The sequence below is a fragment of the Pan troglodytes genome, chromosome 11 (genome assembly GCF_028858775.2).
Source record: "Pan troglodytes isolate AG18354 chromosome 11, NHGRI_mPanTro3-v2.0_pri, whole genome shotgun sequence".
Classification (NCBI taxonomy): domain Eukaryota; kingdom Metazoa; phylum Chordata; class Mammalia; order Primates; family Hominidae; genus Pan; species Pan troglodytes.
The window spans coordinates 2,660,039-2,684,515 of NC_072409.2; the positions used below are offsets into that span (position 1 = coordinate 2,660,039).

The window sequence follows — 24,477 nt, forward strand, 5'->3', positions numbered from 1 at the left end:
TTCAGCAGGGGCTGAGCGGGTGCCATTCACAAGTGACAGTGAAGACAGGAGCACACAGGAGCGGATGAGCCCTTCTTGAGCACGAGACCCCCGGTCAGAGGGAGCAGGACAGGCACCGTGCAGCCCCGGGATGGGCAGAGCCAGCCTGAAGGAAGGCTCCTGGTGAGGAGGAGAGATCACACAGGCTGACCGTGTGAAAGCAATGAAGTGGTGGAGGAGTCCTGGGTGCTGGAGACCAGGGGAGGTGGACGGCAGGGGAGGTGGGCCTCAGGGGAGAGACTCCTCTCTCACACCGGGGCTCTGAGAGCCTTCTGGAGCCAGCCCTCAAGGGGAGATGCATATCACCCCACCGGCAGCATCCTTAATAATAGTTTCATTTTTTTGCTTTGTTTTTTTGAGACAGGGTCTCGCTCTGTTGCCCAGCCTGGAGTGCAGTGGCACAATCTCGGCTCACTGCAACCTCTGCATCCCGGGTTCAAGCAATTCTCCTGCCCTAGCCTCCCAAGTAGCTGGGGTTACAGGCGCCCTCCACCACGCCCGGCTAATTTTTGTGTCTTTAGTAGAGACAGGTTTTTCCATGTTGGCCAGCCTGGTCTCGAACTCCTGACCTCAGGTGATCCGTCCGCCTTAGCCTCCCAAAGTGCTGGGATTACAGGCATGAGCCACCACCCCCAGCCATTAAATTTTTTGTATAGATGGGGACTTGCTATGTTGCCTGGGCTGGTCTCGAACTTCTGGCCTCAAGCGATCTTCCTGCTTCAGCCTCTAAAAGTGCTGGGATTACAGGCATGAGCCGCTGCACCTGGCAGAGCATCTCACTGACGGTCGTGTATGCCATCTCCACCTCCTCCCTTTTTCCTTCCGGAGTCGTGCCTGGAATCCTGTCTTTATCCTTCCACTGGGCCTGGATGTAGAAGATGTTGGCTGCAGGGATTTGGGGTAACTTTTCTTCAATTTTTTTTTTTACTTTCAGTATTCTTTGAAGTAAAATACATACTAAACATGTACATTTTTATAATAAATTGGCATTAATGTCTTTTAAATAAGGGTCTGAAGCTGCCACAGGTGTCCCTGTTGGAAGCAGGTCACCGTATGCTGGCCTGTCAGAGAGACCCACGGGGGATCTGGGGCCAAGGCCACCCAGGCTGGAGAAGCAGCAACCCCTGGTGCCTTCTACTGGCTCCTTGCATGCTGGGGAGGCGGATCCCAGCCTCTGCAGAGGGCGATGGGTCAGGTGGTCCACGGCGCCCTCTCCTCCCTCGGCTCCACGTCTCTGTATATGCCTGGCCCTGCCCAGGGCCCAGGGCATCTGCCCCATATGGACCCCAGCACCATGTCAGCCCAGAGGAGCTCACGGCTGCTTCCAGAGGCTTTGCTGACGTCCTGACTTCTCCTTGGTCCCTGTCACACAACTGCCATGGAATCGCATGACTGGAGCTGGAGCCCAGGACTGTTCACTGCTCTGAGATGGAGAGCTGGCCGCACCCGCCCCGGCAACACAGAGCCCCAGTGGAGGTGAAGCTGGGGAAAGAGGTGGGCCCCACGGCGGGGCGGAGCGTGGGTGATTGGCGATGGCTGCCTGGCGGGAAGGCGGGCAGGAGCGTGTTGGCTGCGTGCTTGCTGACCCAAACTTCAAGCCACCTTGTGGGACAGAGAGGTGCAAGGCTGAGGCCGGAGGAGCCGCGCCAGGATGACTGCCTTGACCCCAACTCCACGGCAGCATCGCTGTCCACACTGGGTCAGACTTGGTCTTCCAGATCCGGAGAGTCCTCCCAGCCCTAGGGAGCGGCCTGGCACCCAAACACAGAATCCTGTGAACTTCCTCCCCTTTCGTGGTTCGAGCTGCAGAGCACACCCCTCTGCCAGCTGAGCCGGGGACTGGGGCCAGGAGCTCCCGACGCCGGGCAGGGCAGGCTCCAGGGTGGGCTTGGGCGGCGGGCAGTGCAGACAGAGCCCTCTCCTGTGCTGAGACCAGCTGCCTGAGCATCCCCCTACGCCTCAGGCTGGCATCTCTAAGGCAGAAGCCCCTGTTGACCTGGTGGCTGCCCAGCCCGGCCTCCTCTCGCTTCTCTGGGGCAGAACTGACTCCAGGATCCCTATGGGCTCTTGGTCGACGGCTGGCCGGAACACACTTTCACTCTCCATCGGGTTCAGGTGGGACAAAGCCATGTCCGTGTCGCAGGGAGTGCCCGTGTGTGTCCTCTGCCTGGTGTTGGTGGTCAGGCCGGGCCTGGCTCAGTAGATCCTCCACGGTGTCACAATCCTGCAGCCACGCAGGCCCCAGCAGCTCGCCGATGAGGACTTCAGCCCAGACTGGTGAGCTCGGGGTTCGTGTAGAGCAGACAGCATTGCTGCTGCTGACCAAGGTGCCTGCTCCCTGCTCTCAGCCTAGGGCTGCCTGGGCACCGGCCCCCGTGTGGACAAGGTGGTGCTGTCCCAGCTTGAGCAGGTGGGGAATGCGGTGGGGCTGGGGTCAGCCAGACATCAAGGCAACAGCAACAGTGGCCGTGCCCTCTGCAGCCCTGCGTGCCTATGCCCCTGGGTTCCACACCTGACCCTGGGTGGTGCCCTTCATGGAGCTCCAAGGGCAGAAAGCCAATTCCAGCTCAGCCACTTGCTCCACTGTGCGATCCGGGGCAGGCCCCTTCCCTCTCAGGCCCTCGGTCCCTTGTCAATACAAGGAGGCAGTGGTTATACTGAACCTGTTTCAAGGTTGGGCGTAGTGGCCGGGGCAGTGGAGGAGTCTGGAATGGTGCAGCCGTGTGCATTATCTGTACTAAGAGCTACTGGCCAACCTATGTGGAACCACCGATCTGAGGGCTCCCCACGGGAGTTCTGACCAACTGACCATGCCAGGACAGATGGCCTTGGCCTCCAGACACGGCCAGGCCTGGTCCCTGCTCAGGGAGATGGAAGGCTGCTACGGGCCACATTCCCAGTGCCTCACACGCGGTCAGGGAAACGCCCTGCCTCCGTCTCCTGGCTCCACCATCAAGAGCACCCTGTCCATGCTGGGCCCCCCACGCCATCTCCTGAGTTCCCCAGCAGGAGGGGGCAGGAGCCCAGCCTCCCATGGCACTGGCCCCCTTTCCCCTGAGCCCCTTTCTCCCGCTCTTTCTGGGATTCTGGGGTGGCAGCTGGCACGGGGCAGGGCTGCTCACCTTTTCTAGTTTGGAAAGAGCCAGAGAGTAGCTGTCCTTGGCGCGGAACTGCATGAAGCGCATGTTGGAAGGGTGGGTGAGCTCCGTGGTGATGCTGAGGCTGGGGAAGAGCCTAGGGGAGGCAGGCGGCTCAGGGCGGGGCCCATGGTGGCTGTGGGGGTCTCAGGGCGGGGTCCCATGGCTGTGGGGGGGTCTCAGGGCAGGGCCCACTGTCTTGGCTATGGGGGTCTCAGGGCAGGGTCCCATGGTCATGGCTGTGGGACTCTCAGGGTGGAGGGCTTGTGGTCGTGGCTGTGGGGGTCTCTGGGCAGAGTCCACGGCTGTGGGGGTCTCAGGGCAGGGTCCCGTGGTCATGGCTGTGGTTGTGGGGGTTTCAGGGTGGGGGCTTGTGGTCATAGCTGTGGGGGTCTCAGGGCGGGGGCCCGTGGTCGTGGCTGTGGGGTCTCAGGGCGGGGGCCCGTGGTCGTGGCTGTGGGGGTCTCAGGGCGAGGGCCCGTGGTCGTGGCTGTGGGGTGGTTTGGAGCCGAGCCCCGGACACTGGACGCACCGGAACATGGTCTGCACGTTGACGATGGTCTTGGCGTCCGCCATGTAGTCCTCCTCGGCGCTCATGGTGCTCTCCTTGTCCACCACCACCAGGTTGTCCGCATAGATGATGCCGCACTGCAGCAGGCTGTCCAGGCTGGTGGCGGGACCGGGGGCCCGTGGCTGAGGATGCGGCCCACTCCCCACCCACAGGCCCCCGGGATTTGGTCAGAAGGCAGGAGGACCTCAGCCCCCCACCCCACCTGCGGTCGGGGTCACCCCAGACTTTGGAAGAGGAGGGGAGGGGTGGGTGTGGAGCCCCCACGAGCCTCGGCCGGCCACGCCTTACTTGTCCACAGAGCCCTCCATGTAGTAGACCATGGGGAAGCAGCAGATGGCTTCCAGGAAGTGGTGGTCGGGCCTGTGGGGACAGCGGTCCTGGAGGGGCCCACCCTGCTTCAAGGCCCGCCCTCCTCAGGCCCAGTGGGGCCCTACCCTCCATGCACAGAGCTGGGCCAGGCAGGGGTTCCCCAGAACCGCAGCGTATGGGACCTGGGGGGTACTTTAAGGCCAGTGGGCCATTATTTTATTCAAGGGGAAACCAAGGCCCGGGAGGGTGGGACCTGCTGAGGTCACACAGCCAAGATGACCCTGGGCTTAGCTGTCAGGGTCCTAGGGTCCCCTGGGCAAAAAGGTGCCCAGGAGGAAGAGCCATTCACCCCCCCCTCCCAATCCTGGGGCTCAGAGTGAGTGGAGCAGGAGGCAAACAGGACAGAAGGAGTGACAAGGGAGGACGGGGAAAGGGGGAGAGAGGACCAGAGTGGGAGGAGCTGGGAGCCACAGGAGCTGAGAGCATGGAGGAGCTGGGAGACAGAGGAACTGGGAGCGGGGAGGAGCTGGGAGTGAGGGGGAACTGGGAGTGGGGAGAAGCTGGGAGTGGAGAGTAGCTGGGAACTGGGGGAGCTGGAAGCAAGGAGGAGCTGGGAATGGGGTGGAGCTGGGAACTGGGGGAGCAGGGAGGACCCAGGAGCCAGAGGAGCTGGGGGTGGGGAGGAGCTGGGGGTGGGGAGGGGGTGGGGAGGAGCTGGGGATGGGGAGGAGCTGGGGGGGGGAGGAGCTGGGAGTGGGGAGGAGCTGGGAGTGGGGAGGAGCTGGGAACTGGGGGAACAGGGAGCAGGGAGGACCCAGGAGCCAGAGGAGCTGGGGGTGGGGAGGACCCGGGAGCCGGAGGAGCTGGGAGTGGGGAGGAGCTGGGAGTGGGGTGGAGCGGGGAACAGGGAGCAGGGAGGACCCAGGAGCCAGAGGAGCTGGGGGTGGGGAGGACCCGGGAGCCGGAGGAGCTGGGAGTGGGGAGGAGCTGGGAATGGGGAGGAGCTGGAGTGGGGAGGAGCTGAGAGCCAGAGGAGCTGGGAGCAGGAGTGGGAGTGGGGAGGAGCTGGGAGCAGGAGTGGGAGTGGGAAGGAGCTGGGAGCAGGAGTGGGAGTGGGGATGAGCTGGGAGCAGGAGGAGTTGGGAGCAGGAAGGAGAGTCCCCCTTTTTAGGAAAGCTGAGAGGACCAGGCCAGAGGCCCCATGTTCCCATGCCCTCTGCAAAGGTGAAGGGTGGGCCCAGTTGGGGAGGCTGCTGGCTGCAGGTCTGAGGGCCCGGGTGGGCGGGGTGGGTTGAGCCCCAGGAGCCTCACTTGTTGTCCAGCAGCAGCACGATGGGGTTCAGCTCCTTGCGGGATCTGTAGTAGGCCCGCAGTGGCACGATGAAGTTGTACAGCCCGTTGCCGGCCGTCTCTGCCGAGACGATGATCAGCTTGTTCTTGAACCCGTAGGCCTTGGCGTCTTCATAGCTGTTGTGCTTGCAGCCCTGGGGGCAGATACTGGAGTTAGTCAGGGCTGTGGTTCCTGCTGGCCACTGGAGCCCTCCCAGACCCCTCACCAAACATCCCCCGTGAACACCCAGCCGTCAGCCTCTCGGCCCACAGCCCTTTCATGGCCTGCACGCGCCTGTGGGGAGCTACAGGCACCACCAGATGCCACAGCTGTACCCACAGGCGGCACAGAGCAGTCATGTCAGGGGTGGAAAGGGCGGTGTCCATGTGAACATGTGGTTTTGGCATGTGGCTGGAGATCTAGGCGTGGGCATAGATACGTGTCGTGTGTGTGCACACACGTTTTCTCAGAGCAGGGATGCCAGCAGCAGTGAGCACGCCACGTGCCCAGGTCTTGGTTTCCAATCATCATTTTCCACTAAAAGGAATCAGGGTTCCTTGGAGAAGTGGTTCATTCCAGACTGGAGCAGGGGAAGGCCAAGATGTGGCTGGAACATCTCCGGTTGGAAAGCACAGATGAGCTCAAAGGGTGAGGGGGTCGTGTCAGAAGCACCCAGAAGCCGCTTGAAGGCCCCCACCCCACGCAGCGAACTGAGGGGGTCCGAGCATCAGAATCAATAACGATCTGTCAAGGATGATGCTACTGCAATGACCAGCCACAGATTACAACCCACAGAATATGCTGGGAGCCCGTGGTCCGTGAAGGACACACACACACATGGGGAAGGGGAGGTCCCCTCCGTGGCCGAGCCCTAACACACAGCTGGAGAGAGATTCCGGAACTGGAAACCATCCACAGATGGCAGGCATAGTGGCTCAACGCCTGTAACCCCAGCACTTTGGGAGGCCGAGGTGGGAGGATCACTTGAGTCCAGGAGTTCGAGACTAGGCTGGGCAACATAGTGAGACCCCATCACTACAATAAATAAATAAATAAATAAAATTAGCCAGGTGTGGTGGTGCGTGCCTGTGTTCCCAGCCACTTGGGAGGCTGAGGTGGGAGGACCCCTTGAGCCTGGGAGGTGGAGGCTGTAGTGAGCTATGATCCCACCATTGCACTCCAGCCTGGATGACAGAGTGGGACCCTGTCTTAAAAAAAACCTAACAACAAATAAACAAAAAAGAACCCACTGAGGGATGCTGAAGCCGCTGGGTCGAGTGGTTTGCTTTCCTGATCTCAACACATCCCCCACAGAGAAGCTGCTAACTCCAGAAGGAAAACAGTCATTTTCACAGTGGGGAAACCCTACTGACCCCAGCTTGCCACGAGATCCAAGTAAACATCGCCAGTGACCTGACAATTGACCCCCGAGTTTCCAGGGAGGGCTGGCCCCACATGCAGGCAGAGTCCCACCACCAAGAAACATCGCAGACCCACCTGCCACCAGGTCACTGGTCCCTGCTCTGCAAAAATATTAAGGTCAAGAGACCCCAGGGAACATTCCAGATTAAGGGAGAGTAACGAGAAAGGAGTTGCTAAGACGCAGCCGGGACAGGCTCCCGGTGGGGAAAACACTGCTACGCAGGACACTGAAGGCCTTCAGGGCCCTCGGCCCAATCTGAACTTGGACTGTGGATCAGACACCCATGCCGGGCCGGGGTCCCTGTCCTAATGAGCTGTAGTTACGAGATGGTTCTTGATCTTTGGGAACGCATGTAGATGTATTAGGGGAAAGGGGTGTGGTGGCTCCAACCTGTTCTCAAGATGGTTCAGAAAACAGGTGCCTCTAACATAGACACTGCGAGAGGGAGAGCCCAAACAGGACAGGAAGGGACCGTCTGCTGAATCTGGGTGAAGGATCTGCGGCTCTCCCTTGTAGAATTCTTGCAGCTGTGCTAGAAGTTTGCAATGGTATCGAAATGTAAAGTGACCAAAGAGAAACCAGGGCAGGTGTGCACGGCCCAGTGCTGGCGTCTGGGGGTGCAGAGCGCGGCAGAGCCGCCAGCCTTACCTTGTCCAGCCGCAGGCAGCAGAAGGGGGCTTTCACAGGCAGGAGGTGGCACAGGGTTGGGGAGCTGCCGATGTAGGGCGAGTTGGGAGGGTAGCCCTTCACATACCTGGGGCAGGAGACAGAAGCCCTCAGCACAGCTGCACAGAGGTGGCTGGGTCTGCTCTGGGGCCCCCCTCGGGCTGGGGGACTCGAGGGCACCCACTCCACCCACAGCCACGTTGCTCGAGGTCACGCACAGCTGGCCCAAGGTGGCCCGTTCTTCCCTTAACCACCTGTGCATCAGCAAACGTTCCTCCAGCTGAGCCTGTGGTCACCGTGTCATGGGGCCTGCCTAGCCTTGGCACCCAGGACCCAGTGTGTCCTGCAGGGCAGTCAGGGCAGTGCCCAGGGCACCCATGCAGGTGCCGAACCTTAAGGACCTGTGCCTGCCTGACGGGTCAGCAGCGGCTGCAAGGCCAGGGCTGGGGAGGCATGGACTTAGCCCCATCAGGGCCTTGGGGGACTGGAGGAGACTGAGGGGTGGGTAGGGCCCTCACTGCTGCTGCCCTCACCCAGGTGTGGGAGGGGGTGGCGGTGGGGCTCACCCCTCACCTGGTCAGCCCAGGACCCCCCCATGGTCAGCCCTCGGCATAACACATGGCCCCATACAGGCACACGGAAATGGACACACCCGGACACACACACAACACATGCACACAGAAATGAACACATGCAGGCGTATGCACACGTGCACCATGTGCACGGACACACATACCACACACACAACATGCACAACACACACACACCACACACCCAGACACACAACACATACATAGACACACAACATACACAACACACAACACACAGACACAACATGTACCACACATGGACACACAACACACAGACACACCACACAGACCACACAACACACTACACAGACACACACCACACACAGACACACAACATACGCAACACACACCACACAGACACAACACGTACCACACACGGACACACAACATACACACAGACACACCACAGACACACCACACAACACACAGACACACACCACACACAGACACACACCACACACAGACACACACCACACACACACGGACACACAACATACGCAACACACACCACACACAGACACAACACGCACCACACATGGACACACAACACACCCAGACACACAACACACAGCACACAGACACACACACCACACCACACACACAACAGACACCACACACACCACACACGGACACACACCACACACAACACACACACACCACATACCACACACAATACCACTCAGACACACATCACACACGGACACATACCACACACACCCAGACACACATCACACATCACACAACACACACCACACGTGAAAAACACGTTGACACACAACACACATCACACATATGGACACACCACACACAACATACACCACACACACACACCGAACACACCCCCCTTGCACACCCACCCCCATGCCCTACTCGGTCTTTCTCCTCCCACCACAGCCTAGACCAGGCTTTGCAGCCACATGCAAAACCCACAGGGCTCTGCCCGCCCGCCATGCCTCCCTGACATCCCCAGCACCCCCGGCTGGTGGAGCAGGCACTCTGGCCTTGGGCTCTTACCCACATACTTTTCCAGCCAGGCTGTTGTCCCCAGCAGGCCACCACCCCGTCCCCAGCAGCACCCAACACACACACACAATGGTTCAGGGCTGTTTCCCAGCAGCTGGGCTGTCATTACAGTGTGTTGACCCCACCCCAGAGGCAAAGGCCAGGACAGAGTGAGGCAGCCCCGCTGAGGATGGGCCTCGGGCCCTGCAGCTGGGGCACTTGTCTGTCCTGGCTGAGGCCAAAAGGCAGAAGCTGCTGAGAACAGAGTGGGGCCTCCTGTCTCATAATTTGAAGCAGGAGGACTTGGCCCCAAACCTAGGCCAGGACAACAGCTCAGGACGGGCTGTGGTTTCCAGGCTGGGACGCTGCCTTGCCGAGGGGTTGCACAGGGAGCCTGCTCAGAGGACACCCACCCCTGGTCAGGCGAGCTGTGCCCCTCTGTGCTCTGTGGTGCTAAGGGGGAGACCTAGGGCACTGGGTGGAGGAGGATGGCCTGGGGTCACTGCCCGGCTCCATCCTGATTCAGAGAGTGGCCGGGCCACTATGGGGCGGGTGAGGTGGGTGGGAGGGAACGGGCCCCTCTCTGAGGGTGGCGCTGCCTGGTGCCTGACAGCCCCTGTGCCAGTGAGCTGCCTCGCTCCAATTAGCTCTGCACCCCCAGCCCCAACTGGAAAGGGTGTAGCCCAGCACACCCCATCTCAGTGACCCTCAAAAGTGCTCCCCGGGGACGAGGGTGATGTGGCTCTGATGTCTGTGTTGGGCCCCCTGAAGATTCCATTTGTCAAACAAGGACTTCCACGGAGCTGTCCAGAAGCTGCAATTCAGAGCATGGGGGACCACCAAGGATGCTCCGACACCCATCCCCCGCACTCATGGGCGGCTCCTCCCCACACTGGGAGCCGTCTCCAAGGCAGCACTCACTCTACCACGGAGAGCCCCTCGTCGTCCGACGGCGTCACCTCATCCTCCGACTGGTCGCTCAGCAGGTCGCAGGGCAGCAGGGCTGAGCTGTCGGCCAGTTCCAGGACGGGCGCGATGCTGGGCCGCCGGCTGCCCGAGCCGTTCTCCGTGGGCAGTGCCAGCTTGCTGCCCCCGCCCCCCCCGCCGCTCTGCGTAGGCCGGTGCTCTGTGCCCTGCAGGTCCATGGCCACTGTCCCTGGAAGAGAGCCCTGTGCTTGGCCACAGCCCGACTCCCACCCTCCGTGGGCGGCGAGTTCCCAGAGCTCAGGTGAACACAGTCAGCTCTGGAGACCCTGTCACGGCCTGGCTCCTGTGCTCCAGCTGAGGAGCTTCAATCTATGCCTCAGTTTCCCCCTCCATACAACAGGGACAGTGGCCTCTGGGGTGGCGATGATGTTGAGCGAAGACCCAGGGGGCCCCAGTGCCCTATCGGTGCCACCCAGGCCAGCTGCTGTGGCCTCAGCACCAGATGCCTGAGGAGGGGGTTGGCTGATCCTGGGCTCGGGGGTCTCAGCCTTAGGGGCCTGTGCAGCTGGTCAGGCTGCCTGGTGGACGGGGCCAGGTGGGGAGCAGCCGGGTGACTCAGTGCCTGCGGGAGCAGACTCTGCCACTCCTGCACCACCCCAGGCTGCCAGGTGGGGGTTGTGGACCTCTAGGTATGGCCCAGGGCCTCTGTGGGTACAGTGAGGGTTGCCCGAGTCACCCTGGTTTCCTGGAAGCCACCTGGGGGCAGAGTGCCTACTGCGCAGGTGAAGGTGGCGGTGTGGCTAGGCAGCAGCAGCCTGCCTCCCCAGTGCCCTGCGGCCAGGCCCGGCCCCCCGAGTGAGCTGCCGTAGATGGCAGCCGGGAACCTGCGGGGTCTGGCAGGCGGTGGGCTCCGCATCGGCACGTCTCCAAACCCCAGGGCCCTCTGGGTCTTGGAGACTGTGCCCCACTGCACTGAACCACCTGGTGCCCCAGCAGCCACCGTGTAACAACCCCCCAGGGTGGGCGTGCTGGCGTGCCCCATAGGGTCAGCCTCTGCCTGGGCCACTGTACGGAGGTGGCAACGTGCTGGCCCGGCTGTGGGTCCGTGGCCTGAGTGGCTTCCTGGCCTGGCCCTGCTCCCTAACTGTCCCCCAGGAAGGCCTGGCTGGGGAGGGGGCAACACCACTATGGGTGGTGCCCTCGGGGCCATGGGCCTGCACCTGCTCAGAGGCAGCCTGACCCTGTCTGGCAAGCGGCACCCTGGGAGGATCCCTGAAGGCACGAGAAGAGGCCAAAGCCCTCGGCCGCTGCGACCTCATCCCGCCAACTCCTGGCCCCATTAGACGTCAGGACTCCTGACTGTCTGAGGGACACACGTGAAGCAGACCCTCCGGGCTGATGGGACCACCAGGAGCCTCCGGTTGAGCTGCCAACCGGTCCTGTGGGCGGCCCCACTTGGACAGGCACTTGGACACAGTGAGCAATGCCCACAAAGGTGGCCACAGGAAGGCGGGGACACCTGTTTGACAGATTCAAAAACAGGCCCAGAGAGACTCCACCTGTCCAAGCTTGGAGGCATGGGCCAAGAGGAATTGGGTCTGGGGGCCACACTGGCCTGGTCTCCTGCCCTGCCCGGTCTGGTCTCCCGCCCTGTCCCGCCTGGTCTCCCGCCCTGCCTGGTCTCCCGCCCCGCCTGGTCTCCCGTCCCGCCTGGTCTCCCGTCCCACCTGGTCTCCCGTCCCACCTGGTCTCCCATCCCGCCTGGTCTCCCGTCCCGCCTGGTCTCCCGTCCCGCCTGGTCTCCCGTCCCACCTGGTCTCCTGTCCCACCTGGTCACCTGCCCCTGTCCCGCCTGGTCTCCTGTCCTGCCTGGTCTCCTGTCCCACCTGGTCACCTGCCCCTGTCCCGCCTGGTCTCCTGCCCCACCTGGTCACCTCCCCCTGTCCTGCCTGGTCTCCCATCCCACCTGGTCTGCCATCCCACCTGGTCACCTGCCGGTGTCCCGCCTGGTCTCCTGTCCCGCCTGGTCTCCTGTCCCACCTGGTCACCTGCCCCTGTCCCACCCGGTCTCCCGTCCCACCTGGTCTCCTGTCCCACCTGGTCTCCCATCCCACCTGGTCTCCCATCCCGCCTGGTCTCCCATCCCACCTGGTCTCCCGTCCTGCCTGGTCACCTGCCCCTGTCCCGCCTGGTCTCCCGCCAAAGGAGCAGGCCCAGGGAGTCCCGAGTGCCTGTCCCGGCTCACCCATGGAGGCGATGATGCTGTGCACGGGCAGGCGGGCCGGACCCTCGTGCAGCCCCTGCCCCGAGAAGGCCCTCTTCTTCCGCTTTTCCTCCTGCTTGAAGATGAAGGCCGAGTTCTCCTCCTTGGTGATGTTGATGTAGAAGCAGGTGTCGGAGGCAGCCAGGATGTGCCGGGGCCCCGGGTTCAGCAGGATGCTCTTGTTGTCCTCCCGCTTCAGCCCGATGAGGCACACGCCGTACCTGGGCAGAGGCACCGGCAGCTTCAGGCACCGGCAGCTTCAGGCACCGGCAGCTTCAGGCACCGGCAGCTTCAGGTACCGCCGCTCACCCGCCCTGTCCCGCTCCCTGCCTGCCCTTCCTGCAAATCACCAGAGTCCCCACCGGAGCTCCGCGTCTTCCTCCTGGGGGCCATTTGGGGTCAGGGACCTTGGCTGAGCCCTCCTGTCCCAGAGGTGTTGGGGACCAGAGAGCTGGGGTCAGCCCACAAGCCTCAGGGAGGAGCCGCGTGGCAGGTTTTTATGTGGACTCGGAGCCCAGTCCTGCGGCTGCCCTTGCCGGGCAGGATGACCTGATGCCCTCCCCCGAGCCCTCTGCAGCCCCGCCCCAGGGCCACCCCTGTGCCTGACCGGGCGGGTGGGGAGGGCACGGAGCAGCCCTGGAGCGCCAGCCCTGTGGACGCAGCCCGGCCTTACTTCTTGTGGGCGTGGAAGGCCGCGTAGGTGAAGCTCTTGCCCTCGTACTCGCGGAAGAACTTGCTGTCACCCATGCGGATGTGGTACACTTCGTTGCCGGAGCAGCGCCCGTACATGCGCTGCCACTGCTCCGGAGACTCCTGTCCCTCCCTGTGGGCCGAGGCAGGGCCAGGGGAGCGTCACCCTCGGCCATGGCTGCCCCTCCTCCCCGGCCGGGTCTGCAGGTGCCCCCTCTGCTTCCCCTGGCATGGATCCCCTCCCTGTGCAGGACTTTTGCCTGCCATGTGCCCCTCCTCCGGGAAGCCCATCCCCGCCCCCACGCAGGCCCTGCCTTGTCTTCCTGTGCCGGCCCAGCCATGGAGGTCGGTCCCCCCGGGGCACGGGGCACTCACTGGCCGCGGGACGTGTGCACCAGCAGGGTGATGAGGGTGGAGGTCGCCGGGCAGATGCAGTTCAGCGCCAGCATGGCGTACTTGCACTCCTCCTCACACACCACGTGGTCTGCGGGCGGTGGGGGAGGCCGGTCCACCTGCCGCCCTGCCGGCTCTCTCCTCCCCCACAGTACCTGCTCACTTCCTGAAGGTGCTGTGCAGATGCACCCTTGCCTGGCACCCTCGTGTCTGCTGTCCGGCTTCAGCATCTCTGCCCCGAGAGTCTGTGGACCTCAACCCCCTACTTGGTCTGAGCCTCGGTGGACCTTCCATCGCTCCTGTGCTTCTCTCCCAGCTCAGCGAGAAGTTCCAGGGCGGGGCAGGCCCTGGCCCCTGTGCCTTGGGAACTCCATGTGGGCCCTGACCCCTGTCCCCTGGGCACCTGGCATGGGGCCTGCCCCCCGTCCCCCGGGCACCCCGCATGGTCCCTGCCCATAGAGGTGCTCATCAGACGGTGCTCCTGCCCCCACCTGACCTCTGACCCTGCCTTCACCGACCCCAGGGTCCCAGCATAAGACTCTTCATCTGAAGAGTTTGGACCCCCTAGGTCCCTTCTCGGATGCGGTGAGGATGGGGGTCTGCCGTCCCCTCCAGCACCTCCTGGTGTGCTTGTGTGAGGAGCTCCAGGGCCAGCCCCTCCCGCTGCCCCACACAGCTCGCCTAACTGCGTGCACATGCGCCCTGCCCCAGACACACCATCACCCACGTGTGCACACACACCCTGCCCCAGACGCACCATCACCCAACAGCATGCACACGCGCCCTGCCCCAGATGCACCGACACACACATGTGCACACGTGCCCTGCCCCAGACGCACCGTCACCCACGTGTGCACACGCGCCCTGCCCCAGACGCACCGTCACCCACGTGTGCACATGCGCCCTGCCCCAGACGCACCGACACCCACGTGTGCACACGCATCCTGCCCCAGACGCACCGTCACCCACGTGTGCACACGCGCCCTGCCCCAGACGCACCGTCACCCACGTGTGCACACGCGCCCTGCCCCAGACGCACCGTCACCCACGTGTGCACATGCGCCCTGCCCCAGACGCACCGACACCCACGTGTGCACACGCATCCTGCCCCAGACGCACCGTCACCCACGTGTGCACACGCGTCCTGCCCCAGACGCACCGTCACACACATGCACACGCCCCCTGCCCCAGATGCACCATCACCCACGTGTGCACACGCGCCCTGCCCCAGATGCACCATCACCCACGTGTGCCCCAGACGCACCAGCAAACTTGACGTGAAACTTGTTTTCGGGTTTGAGGATCTGGACGTAGAGGGGGCAGTTGGGGGCGAAGTCCTTCACGGCCCAGGCGCGCAGGATGGTCTGGTGGTCCTGGCGGGGTGGGTGGTTGGTCAGTGCAGACGGGCTGGCCTCTGTGGGCTGCTGGGCGGCACCGGCAGCCTGGGGCAGGTCTCTTCCCTCAGGGACCCCCGCTCCCTGGCCCCACGGTGCCCCTCCCGCCCGGGCAGGGCCTCAGCCTCACTCACTGCAGCCGTGCGGTCCACCTCGTTCCTGCTGCTGAGGATGAAGCAGGCCTCCCCATTGTCCATCCTGCAATGCACCAGGGCCTGAGCGTGGGTGGAGCAGGGGAGGTGGGCAGTGCAGCCGGGGGTGCGGAGGTGAGGTGGGGAGGACCTCCCCTGGGAGGAGGCTGGTGCAGCAGGTGCACAGAAAGAGACTGAGAGGACGGCTGGATGGAAGGCGGGGAGGGAGGAGGCCCCTACTCTCTGCTGGTCAGGAGTCACAGTGCCCCCTCAGTGGGCATCCCCATACTGCCCCCCCCGCCAACCCACATCACAGTGCCCCCCGCGGGCATCCTTGTGTGCCCTCCACCAGCAGGCATCCCTGTGCACCCCCCTCCCCCGCAGGCATCCTGGGCCTCTCCAGACTCCCTGGCCCATCCCTGGCAGGCTCTGAGCCGGGTCAGGACTCCTGGACACCCTAGGAGACTCCAAGCTCCGACACTCGAGAAGGCACAGGAGCCACACCTGTCCCCTGAGCGTGTGCAGGCTGACAGCGGGTGGGGGCAGGGGGCAGGAGCCACACCTGTCCCCCGAGCGTGTGCAGGCTGACAGCGGGTGGGGGCATGGGGTCAGATGCTATGGATGGTGTGTCCTGGAGACACCAGCTGACAGCTTCTCCTGGCCACGGCCCTGAGTGGGAGCCCATGGTGCTTCCTAGGGCAGTGCCTGCCCTTCCTCCCCCAGGCCCTGTTCTCTGAAGCAACCCCCCAGCTTGTCCCTAAGTTGGCCAGGTAGGAGGGGCATCAGGAGGTCGTGCGAGGGGGCTCTGCTGGCTGGGGCTGCCTGGATTTGTCCATACTCCCAGGCGTCAGGGGCTAGGGGTCCAGGGTTGGCAGGAGCAGGCCCGGTGGAGACCCCACCTAGGTGTGTGCCAGTGACCTGGGCACTGGCTTCCGGGGTACCCATCTTGTATGTTGCCATGAGACATTCACCCAGGGCTGGGTTGGGGTGCAGGAGGGAGGGGGGAGTTTGGGGGCAGAGACCCTGTCCGCTCCCTGGCCTGGCTACTCTGTGGTCTGGGAACCTGGGTGGTCACTTCCAGCGCCTCCTGGGTCTCCTGAAAGCCCAGCTGCAGAAACTACCCAGCACTGCTGAGACGCTAAGAAACTGTCGCCTCTGCCCCAGGGCAGGGAACCCCACCACATCAATGGCACCACTGTCTGCTCCGCAGGGGCCCCAGGCCCTGTACCCACAGCCCTGGGCTCATCCCTGCCTGGCTGGGAATGGCCTACGCCCTTGCCCTCTCCCCACTCCCTGGGCCCAAGCAGGTGCATCGCCTGTGTGTGCTGGGGACGAGATCACAAAAGAGGTGGTGTTCCATAGGCAATGGGTTCCAGCTTGGGGCTCTGGACATGGCAGGGGGAGGGGGAGCGATGAGGAGAGACCCTGGGAGTACCACCCACACTATGCCACTAAGGACACATTCAGGCTCCTGGAATGAAAACGTCACCAGGAGGGTTTTCCAGGGAGTGTCCCAGAAAGTGCACCAACACATTCTGGAAAGTTCCAGGTAATAATATACTCTTGTTACCTTGTCACTCTGTCAATTTGTCTTTAAAAGGAACTCTACCTTCAGCCCCTGTTCTCCCACCTTGACTCACAGCAGCCGACTCTCCCGCCCCTGTTCTATTTTGAGGCTCCCTAGAACTTGACAAAGATTTCCCTAGACTTGGAGCAGGGGAAGGTGGAGCTCGCAAAAGGCTGCCCCTCACCCTGCAAAAGGGAGACGGAGACTTAGCTGGGTTGGGCTTGCCTGGGCTGCTCCACAGTGGGTATGGTGCAGGGACAAGGGCCTGGCTGCAGGGTCCTGCTCATCTGGGCCTGGGACCTGAGCTGGAGAAACTGCAAGAGGCCCCGGACAGCCTACCCCAGACAATCCACCCCAGAGGGTCCACCCCAGACAGTCCACCCTGGATGATCCACCCCGGATGATCCACCCCAGACGGTCCACCCAAGAGGGTCCACCATGGATGGTCCACCCCAGACGATCCACCCCAGATGGTCCACCCAAGAGGGTCCACCATGGATGGCCCACCCCAGACAATCCACCCCAGACAACCCCAGAGGGTATACCCCAGATGGTCCGCCCCTGATGATCTACCCCAGAGGACCAACCCCAGATGGTCCCCCCTAGATGGTCCACCTTGAATGGTCCACCCCAGATGATCCACCCTGGATGGTCCACCCTAGAGGTCCATCCCAGATGGTTCATTCTGAATGGCCCACCCCAGACAGCCCACCCCAGATGGTCCACCCTGGACAGTCTACCCTAGATGGTCTACCCCACATGATCTATACTGGATGGTCCACCCTGAACAGTCCATCCCAGATGACCCACCCTGGATGGTCCACCCTGGACAGTTCACCCCAGAGGACCCACCCCAGACAATCCACCCTGGATGGTCCACACTAAATGGTCCATCCCAGAAGGTCTACCCTGAATGGTCCACCCCAGACAGTCCATCCTAGATGGTCCACCCTGGATGGTCCACCCTTGACAGTTCACTCCAGATGATCCACCCTGTATGGTCCACCTAAATGGTCCACCCTGAATGGTCCACCCCAGACAATCCACCCTAAATGGTCCACCCCGGATGATCCACCCTGGACAGTCCACCTAGATGGTCCACCCTGGAGGGTTCATCCCAGATGGTCCACCCTGGGGATAGTCTATAATGCTCTCATGGCTCTCATTGGCCAGGAGAGCGATGGTCAATGCCTCAGCCCTGAGCAGCTGACCTGACTCAGGAAGGTGCCCCCACGCCGCCCCCTCCGCCCACCAGCACTCACTTGGCTCGCATGAGGTCCTGGTCTTTGAGTGCAGAGCCCTGGAGGTAGATGACCCGCTGGGACCACAGAGGGATCTGCAGGACTCTGCGCACCTGGACATCCATTTCCGTGGGGCACAGGATGACCACGTAATAGTCCTGCCGGCCAGGCGGAGGGTCAGACACTCTGAGCCAGCCCCTGCCCCGACCGGGCGGCCCTGCCTTCAGGACTGTGTTTGTGCCCACCACCTCTGGGCCCTAGAGCTCACTGTGATCTTGCATCTGGTGGGAGGGAAAAGAGGGGCCCCCGCAGGGCCCCTCCACCTGACTGTGGGCTGCCACCCTCACTGAAGGGGTAAACTGAGGCTGAGAGGACTCAGGGACTTGCCAGGCAGTCCTGGGGAGAGGATGGCGTCTCTGGGCGCCGGGAGGGAGGCGTCTGCCCTCACTGAAGGGGTAAACCGAGGCTGAGAGGACTCAGGGACTTGCCAAGCAGTCCTGGGGAGAGGATGGCGTCTCTGGGCGCCGGGAGGGAGGCGTCTGCCCTCACTGAAGGGGTAAACCAAGGCTGAGAGGACTCAGGGACTTGCCAGGCAGTCCTGGGGAGAGGATGGCGTCTCTGGGCGCCGGGAGGGAGGCGTCTGCTGGGCCACGGTCAGGGGCCTCACCTGGAGCCGGGGGTGGGCGTAGAACTCATTGAGGAAGTCCATGAGAAGGTCGATCTTGAGGGAGCTGACACACAGGACCACGTGCTTCTCCGTCTGCGCACGGTGGCGGCTGTAGTTGCCCCCTGACTTCTGCCGCTCCATCCAGAGGTAGACGAGCTCCTCGAACTGCAGGTGAGAAACAGGTGAGCACCAGCGACCAGGCCCGGGGAGCGAGGGCTCCCGGCGAAGAACCTGGGCCCTGACACACGACTGTCTGTTGGGGGCCTGGGGCAGGGCCGGCCGGGGGGTGACACCTACATTAGGGGGGGCCTTTCCCACATGGAAACTGTAGATGCTGATAGCCTCAGATGACACAGAGCAGGACGCAGGCCCAGCTGGCAGGATGTGTGGGGACCAAGGGAGGAGGGGCAGCTGGAGACTGTGGAGTAAACCGAGGGTGGGGAGGCTCAGCCCGTGGGATTGGGGATCACTCTCTTGATGGTAAGGGTGGCCAAATCAGGCCTCAGACCCTGGTCTTCCAGGCACTCGCAGGCCTCACTGTCAGGAGCCTATGTCTGGGGGGCAGGTGGTTTGAGGCTGCTGGTCTGAGGATGCCGCCTGCCCTGGCTCATGCTCCCCAGATGCAAGCTCTGGGTGTTGAGACTCAAAGGGGACAGAGCCAAAACAGAGGCCACCGGGGCCTCCCAGCACCGGCCCCACTGGCCTCTAGGTGAAAGTCTTTGGCTTTTTTTTTTCTTTTTTTTGAGACAGAGTCTCACTCTGTCACCCAGGCTGGAGTGCAGTGGTGCAATCACAGCTCACTGCAGCCTTGACTTCCCGGGCTCAAGCCATCCTCCTGCCTCAACCTCCTGAGTAGCTGGGATTATAGGTGCGTCACCACCATGCCCAGCTAGTTTTATTTCTATTTTTTGTAGAGATGGGGTCTCACTACATTGCCCAGGCTGGTCTCGAACTCCTGGGCTCAAGCGATCCTCCTGCCTTGTCGTCCTGAAGTGCTGGGATTACAGGCTGAGTCATGGTGCCCGGCTTGTTGAACACGTGTTAAATGAACAATGGCAGGAGCTCCCACGGACTGTGGGCCGCGCGGCTGATGTGCTATCGTCTGGTCTAAATGGGACCGTCTCGTTGCACTTATCCAGCGCCTGCTTTGTTCCGGCGACGAGGCTCCACTGCCTTGCCACACAAAACAGTTTCCACAGCTGGGAGGTGCTCAAGACTCCAGGGCGACTGGAACAGAGGCTTCCCCGCGGATGGTGCTGGCGGGGGCTCTGCTGTCAGACACCCCAGGGCTCACGTCCCCCACTCTGAGCCTCAGCTTCCTCACCTGCAAGATGGCTGCATGGCACGGCAACCCTCCAGGGCTGCCGTGAGGATGAAGGAGCTAATGACGGCAGCTCCGTAGTGACCCTAAAAGTCCTATCTGCCCAGAACCTCGCCATGTGATCTGATTTGGAAATAGGTCTCTGCAGATGTAATGATTTAAGATAAGGTCACCCTGGGTTGGAGTGGGCCCTAAATCCAGTGAGAGGTACAGAGAAGAGGCCAAGTGCACACGGGGCAGAGGCTGAGGTTTCTACAGCCACTGCAGAAGAAGCCCCAGGGATTGCGGCCCCACCAGAAGCTGGAGAGAGGCATGGGACAATCTTCCCCAAAGCGGCCTGATAGGGTCAGCCCTGCCAACCCCTCCACTTCCGATTCTGTCCTCCAGGGCTGGCGGAGGATACATATCTGCTGTTTAAGCTGCCTGTCTGTCTTGCTGATCGAAGAGCCTGGAGGATACTTCCAGGAGACCCAGCCGGCGCTGCTGTGTTCCAGAAGGACGCTCGTGAGCGAGGGCCTCGGGGTCATCACTCTGCTTCAAGGGCTTTTACTGGTGCATTCAGCCCAGTGGAGACCAAGGGCAAGGGCACTGCAGCCCGCCCTTACCATCACCAGTGAGAGGCTCAGTCTTTCCAGTCATTCGGAGGAGGCAGGGAGCGGCTTAGACGGTGGGGTCAGTGGCATCACTGTCCCAATCATCCCCAGCCCTGCCAGGGACAGCACAGGCCCACCTGGGTCAGGTTTGAGCACCAGGCCCGGCAGGGCTGATGGGAGGGAGGGTGCGCCAGCCCCCCAGGCCCTGCCCCCGCCTTCCTCCCTGCCACGCTCAGAGCTCGTCCCACTCAGGGCCTGCTCTGCCTGCCCCACACGGGAGAAAGGAGACAAGGCGGGCAGGCAGTGGCTGATCTGAGGGACCCCACTGTGGACACGGAGCTCGAGCTACAGTGACACCTCTGCGTGCAGGCTGCTGAGCTGTCGGTCACTTGTCACCATGGCCATACCCATCGATGCAATCAGTTCTCGTGACGATGGCGCATTTGTTCCGTGAATTTCCCTGAAGAGCAGTGCAGGTGTGATGCCTGCAGGACCTGGTGCACCTGGAGTCACCTTGTCTTGTTTGTTTTAAGATGGCGTTGAGATGGCATCTCGCTCTGTCACCCAGGCTGGAGTGCAGTGGTGTGATCTTGGCTCACTGTAACCTCTGCCTCCTGGGCTTAAGTGATCCTCCCACCTCAGCCTCCCAAGGAGCTGGGACTACAGCTGTGTGCCATCATGCCTGGCTAATTTTTCCTATTTTTTGGTAGAGACGGGGTTTTGCCATGTTTCCCAGGCTGGTCTTGAACGCCGGATCTCAAGTGATCTACCCACCTCGGCCCTCCAAAGTGCTGGGATTACAGGCAGGACCCATTGTGCCTGGCCCTTTTCTTTTTTCTTTGAAACAGGGTCTCACTCTCTGTTGCATAGGCTAGAGTGCGATGGCCAGATCACAGCTCACCACAGCCTCGACCTCAGGGCTCAGGCGATTCTCCTGCCTCAGCCTCCCAAGTAGCTGGGACTACAGGTGCATGCCGCCACACCCAGCTAATTTTCATACTTTTTGGTAGAGATGGGAGTCTCTCTATGTTGCTGAAGCTGATCTCAAATTCCTGGGCTCAAGCAATCCTCCCGCCTTGGCCTTTCAAAGTACTGGGGTTACAGGCATGAGCCCTGCGCCTGGCCTTGTCTTACTTCTTAATAGAGATAAGGGGAGGTGGGGGCTCCCCTGGTGCTTCAGGAGCAGAATGGGAAGGCAGCCCCGGCCCGGAGGCTGTGGACGCAGCAGAGGGACATGGAACAGGCGTGCTGCACATCCCGATTTGGCCCTTTTACCCGTGGGTGCCACAGTCTCGTGAGAAGCACGGGAGAGAGTGCTTCGCTCCTGCTTTATTTGAAAGCGACCCTGGGGGTGGCTGGGGCTGGGGCTCTTCTTCGCTCTGGGGTGTGTGGGGTGGGGAGAGGAGCCGGACGCAGCCTGAAGGTGGAGCTGCATGTGGCTGGGCCGTGGGCCCACAGGGGAAAGGGGGACGCATTGGCCCTGCTGACCCTTCCTCTGACCTCGGCTGGGCCAGGGGCCTCTCGGATGCGTCTCTGGAAGGGCTTGCGGGGAATTCAGAGACTGGATGGGTCAACGCCTCTGCAGAGCATCTGGGTGCAGCGGCCTCAGCAGGTGCCGGCCACGTGGTGAAGTGTGGGCCGGGGCGGACCAGGGACGGAGGCTGGGGGCCCGTAGCAGGGTCAAGGATGGCCCTGAAAGCAGGTCCCCCTGCACCTCAGGATGAGTCCCCATTTGCAAAAGGGTCTCTGCAGAAGTAATTAAGGTAAAGAATTTGAGGTGAGATTTACGGATTGGGGCAGGAGGGCCGAGGAGGGAGGCAGTGTCACTGCACGGAGTGCACCTCACACTGTGCTCCTGGCCTCGCTCCCACCCTCGCTCCCGCCCTTGCCCGGTTATGAAATGCGCAGAGAAAGGAGCAGAGTGCAGGGTGTGGGGGAGCAGGCGTCAGAGGGGAGAACCCAGCTCCACCCCACCCCACATGGCAGTTCCTGGTGGGTGAAACCCTGCAGGTGAGAGGCGAGCTTTACACTTTTAGAAGAAAATAGGAAGCCAGGTTTATGATCGAGGGAGGGAATGATCTTTTCAGTAAAGACAGGAAAACAGAAACCATAAGGGAAAGACTGGTGAATCAAAGCCAAGCCGCCTGTAATCCCAGCTATTTCTGGGGCTGAGGCGGGAGGATCGCTTGAGCCCAGGAGTTCGAGGCCAGCCTGGGCAACAAAATGAGAGTGAGACCCTATCTCTAATTTAAAAAAAAAAAATCAAGACCATCCGTGAATGGACGATTCTGTAAGCAAAGTGAGAGGGGCGGTCACAGAGCAGGAAGTAACGGGAAAGCCACACACAACTGGCTTCTTCTAGAACACAGAGACTCGCTCATCAGCGAGAACCAGGGGTAAGACCAAAGAGGAGCGGGCAGCTCACAGGAGCGGGACTCGTGGCACTGGACGGTGGAGTGGCCGACAACCAGGTGGAAAGACGCGCACGGCCCCATCTGAACTCAGGAGAACGGAAGCCACAGATGTGGAGAACATGGCCCACGCTGGGGGCCGTACAGCTGGTGCCACAGCTTTGGCTTGGATATAGTGAGGAGAAGAGCCAGGCCTGGCCTGGGCCCATACCTGTGCCACGCCCACTGCTGTTTAGCGGGAGGGAGCTGGGGCTGAGCCTGGGGTCGGCAGAGGCTCCCTAGGAGCACTGCCCTGTCTCCCCGGCATCCTGCAGCCACCTGGGGGTCTGTCTCCCAGAAGGCCCTGGCCACCTCCTCAGGCTCTTCCTCCTACCCAGCCTCCTGGAAAATGTTCCACCACCCACAGGGGTCCCCTCCCTCTCCCATCTCCCCAATAGCAGGGTCCCTCCAGGGTGGGCTGGGGTGCCTGGAGGAGGTGTCAGAGGCAGTCCAGGCCCAAGCACTTCACACCCTGAGGCAGCTGCCCTCTCCAGGCCTCCACCTTTCCCACTGAGGTCTTGCCCCGCCCCCTCCTCTGCTCAGTGGGCAGTGGGCCACAGCAGTGGTGACGGGGAAGCCACTGGGGTGGCCGGGGGGGTGTGCCCCCTGTGGGCCTGGCAGCTGCTGCTGCACCTGGCTGTGGATGGGAAATGGGCCGGCTGTCCACCTTGACCCTTCCCTGCACTCTGCCTGGGCCTGGGAGGGGCAGGTCACCCTGGCACTGGAGACCCACCATCTCCCCAGAAGGAAGAGGCCAGCTCATGGGACTCCATCATTACCCACCATGCTGAGCTCATGGGACTCCATCATTACCCACCATGCTGAGCTCATAGGACTCCATCATTACCCACAATGCTGAGCTCATGGGACTCCATCATTTCCCACCATGCTGAGCACCACCGGACCCGCCGCAGACCCTCAGTGGGGGCGTGCAACGGAGCAGGCGCCACCCGCCTGGCCTCACTGTCCCCTCCTGGGAGTGGCCCCCGCACTGTGCCACAGTCTGTGGCACCCTCCCTCTACTGGCGCCCGCCTGTCCCTTTGCTGGTGCCACCCAGGGCTGGTGCCCAGAGGACCCACCTGCAGTGGGAGCACCACGAGGGCCACGCAGATCATGATGACCACCAGCAGCTGCGATGGCCAGATCTTGGGCGTGACGTCACCGTAGCCCACGGTGGAGAAGGTGACGATGCAGAAGTAGAAGGAGGTCAGGAGGGACAGGTTTTCGCCCGCCCGCTCCAGGTGCTGGATGCCGCAGGTCCTGCAACCCCTGGCAGTGAGGGGCGGCCTGGGGCCCAGGAGCCGGGGGGCCGTGGCCCCTCAGAGATCCTGCCTGCCCACGGGACCCTCACTGCCCAGGAGACTGAGCTGTGCATCACCAGGCGAGCCCCGCCCTCCTGACAGCTGGGTGGCATCAGGCCCTCAGCCCTGCCCATCTGTCCCCAGGCTCTGCCGGAGCCACCTCCTGCCTGACGCTGGCTGACGATGCAGCTTGGCCACAGCATGGCGGCCTCTGTTCACGGCGAATTCCCTGGAGCCTCCCTGCCTGCCGGGTGGCTCTCTCCTAGGTCCCTGGAAAATTCTCTGGGAGCAGGGGATGCAGGGCTGTGTCATCAGTGTGGGCTTGGGTGACACAGGGGTGGGCCTGGGGTCTGGCCCTCTACCCCCATCTCAGAGCCTTGCCCCTTTACCCACCACACTCAGGCCTCTGCCCGGCACAGCCAGACAAGCGCCCAGGCCTGAGGCTGGGAGGTCTAATGGGCAGGGCTGGGG

The 24,477-nt window shown here is 62.3% G+C and overlaps 1 protein-coding gene across 16 annotated transcripts in view; it reads right to left on the reverse strand.

Moving 5' to 3' along the window:
• The window catches only part of KCNT1 (potassium sodium-activated channel subfamily T member 1), a 92,359-nt gene that overhangs the window by 10,476 nt on the left and 57,406 nt on the right, over positions 1–24,477 (reverse strand). For 10 of the 16 annotated variants that reach the window (XM_063787421.1, XM_063787423.1, XM_063787420.1 and 7 more), the window contains 14 exons: positions 23,785–23,974; positions 18,341–18,505; positions 17,695–17,831; positions 14,869–14,932; positions 14,605–14,713; positions 13,323–13,431; positions 12,931–13,080; positions 12,240–12,478; positions 9,989–10,223; positions 7,458–7,563; positions 5,368–5,540; positions 4,036–4,107; positions 3,709–3,843; positions 3,162–3,273 (listed from right to left, as the gene is read on the reverse strand). In XM_063787421.1, the coding sequence (XP_063643491.1) occupies positions 3,162–3,273; positions 3,709–3,843; positions 4,036–4,107; positions 5,368–5,540; positions 7,458–7,563; positions 9,989–10,223; positions 12,240–12,478; positions 12,931–13,080; positions 13,323–13,431; positions 14,605–14,713; positions 14,869–14,932; positions 17,695–17,831; positions 18,341–18,505; positions 23,785–23,974 (1,996 nt within the window). The remainder of the gene's footprint in view (positions 1–3,161; positions 3,274–3,708; positions 3,844–4,035; positions 4,108–5,367; positions 5,541–7,457; positions 7,564–9,988; positions 10,224–12,239; positions 12,479–12,930; positions 13,081–13,322; positions 13,432–14,604; positions 14,714–14,868; positions 14,933–17,694; positions 17,832–18,340; positions 18,506–23,784; positions 23,975–24,477) is intronic. The other 6 variants (XM_063787424.1, XM_063787422.1, XM_063787418.1 and 3 more) reach the window with 3 other exon arrangements.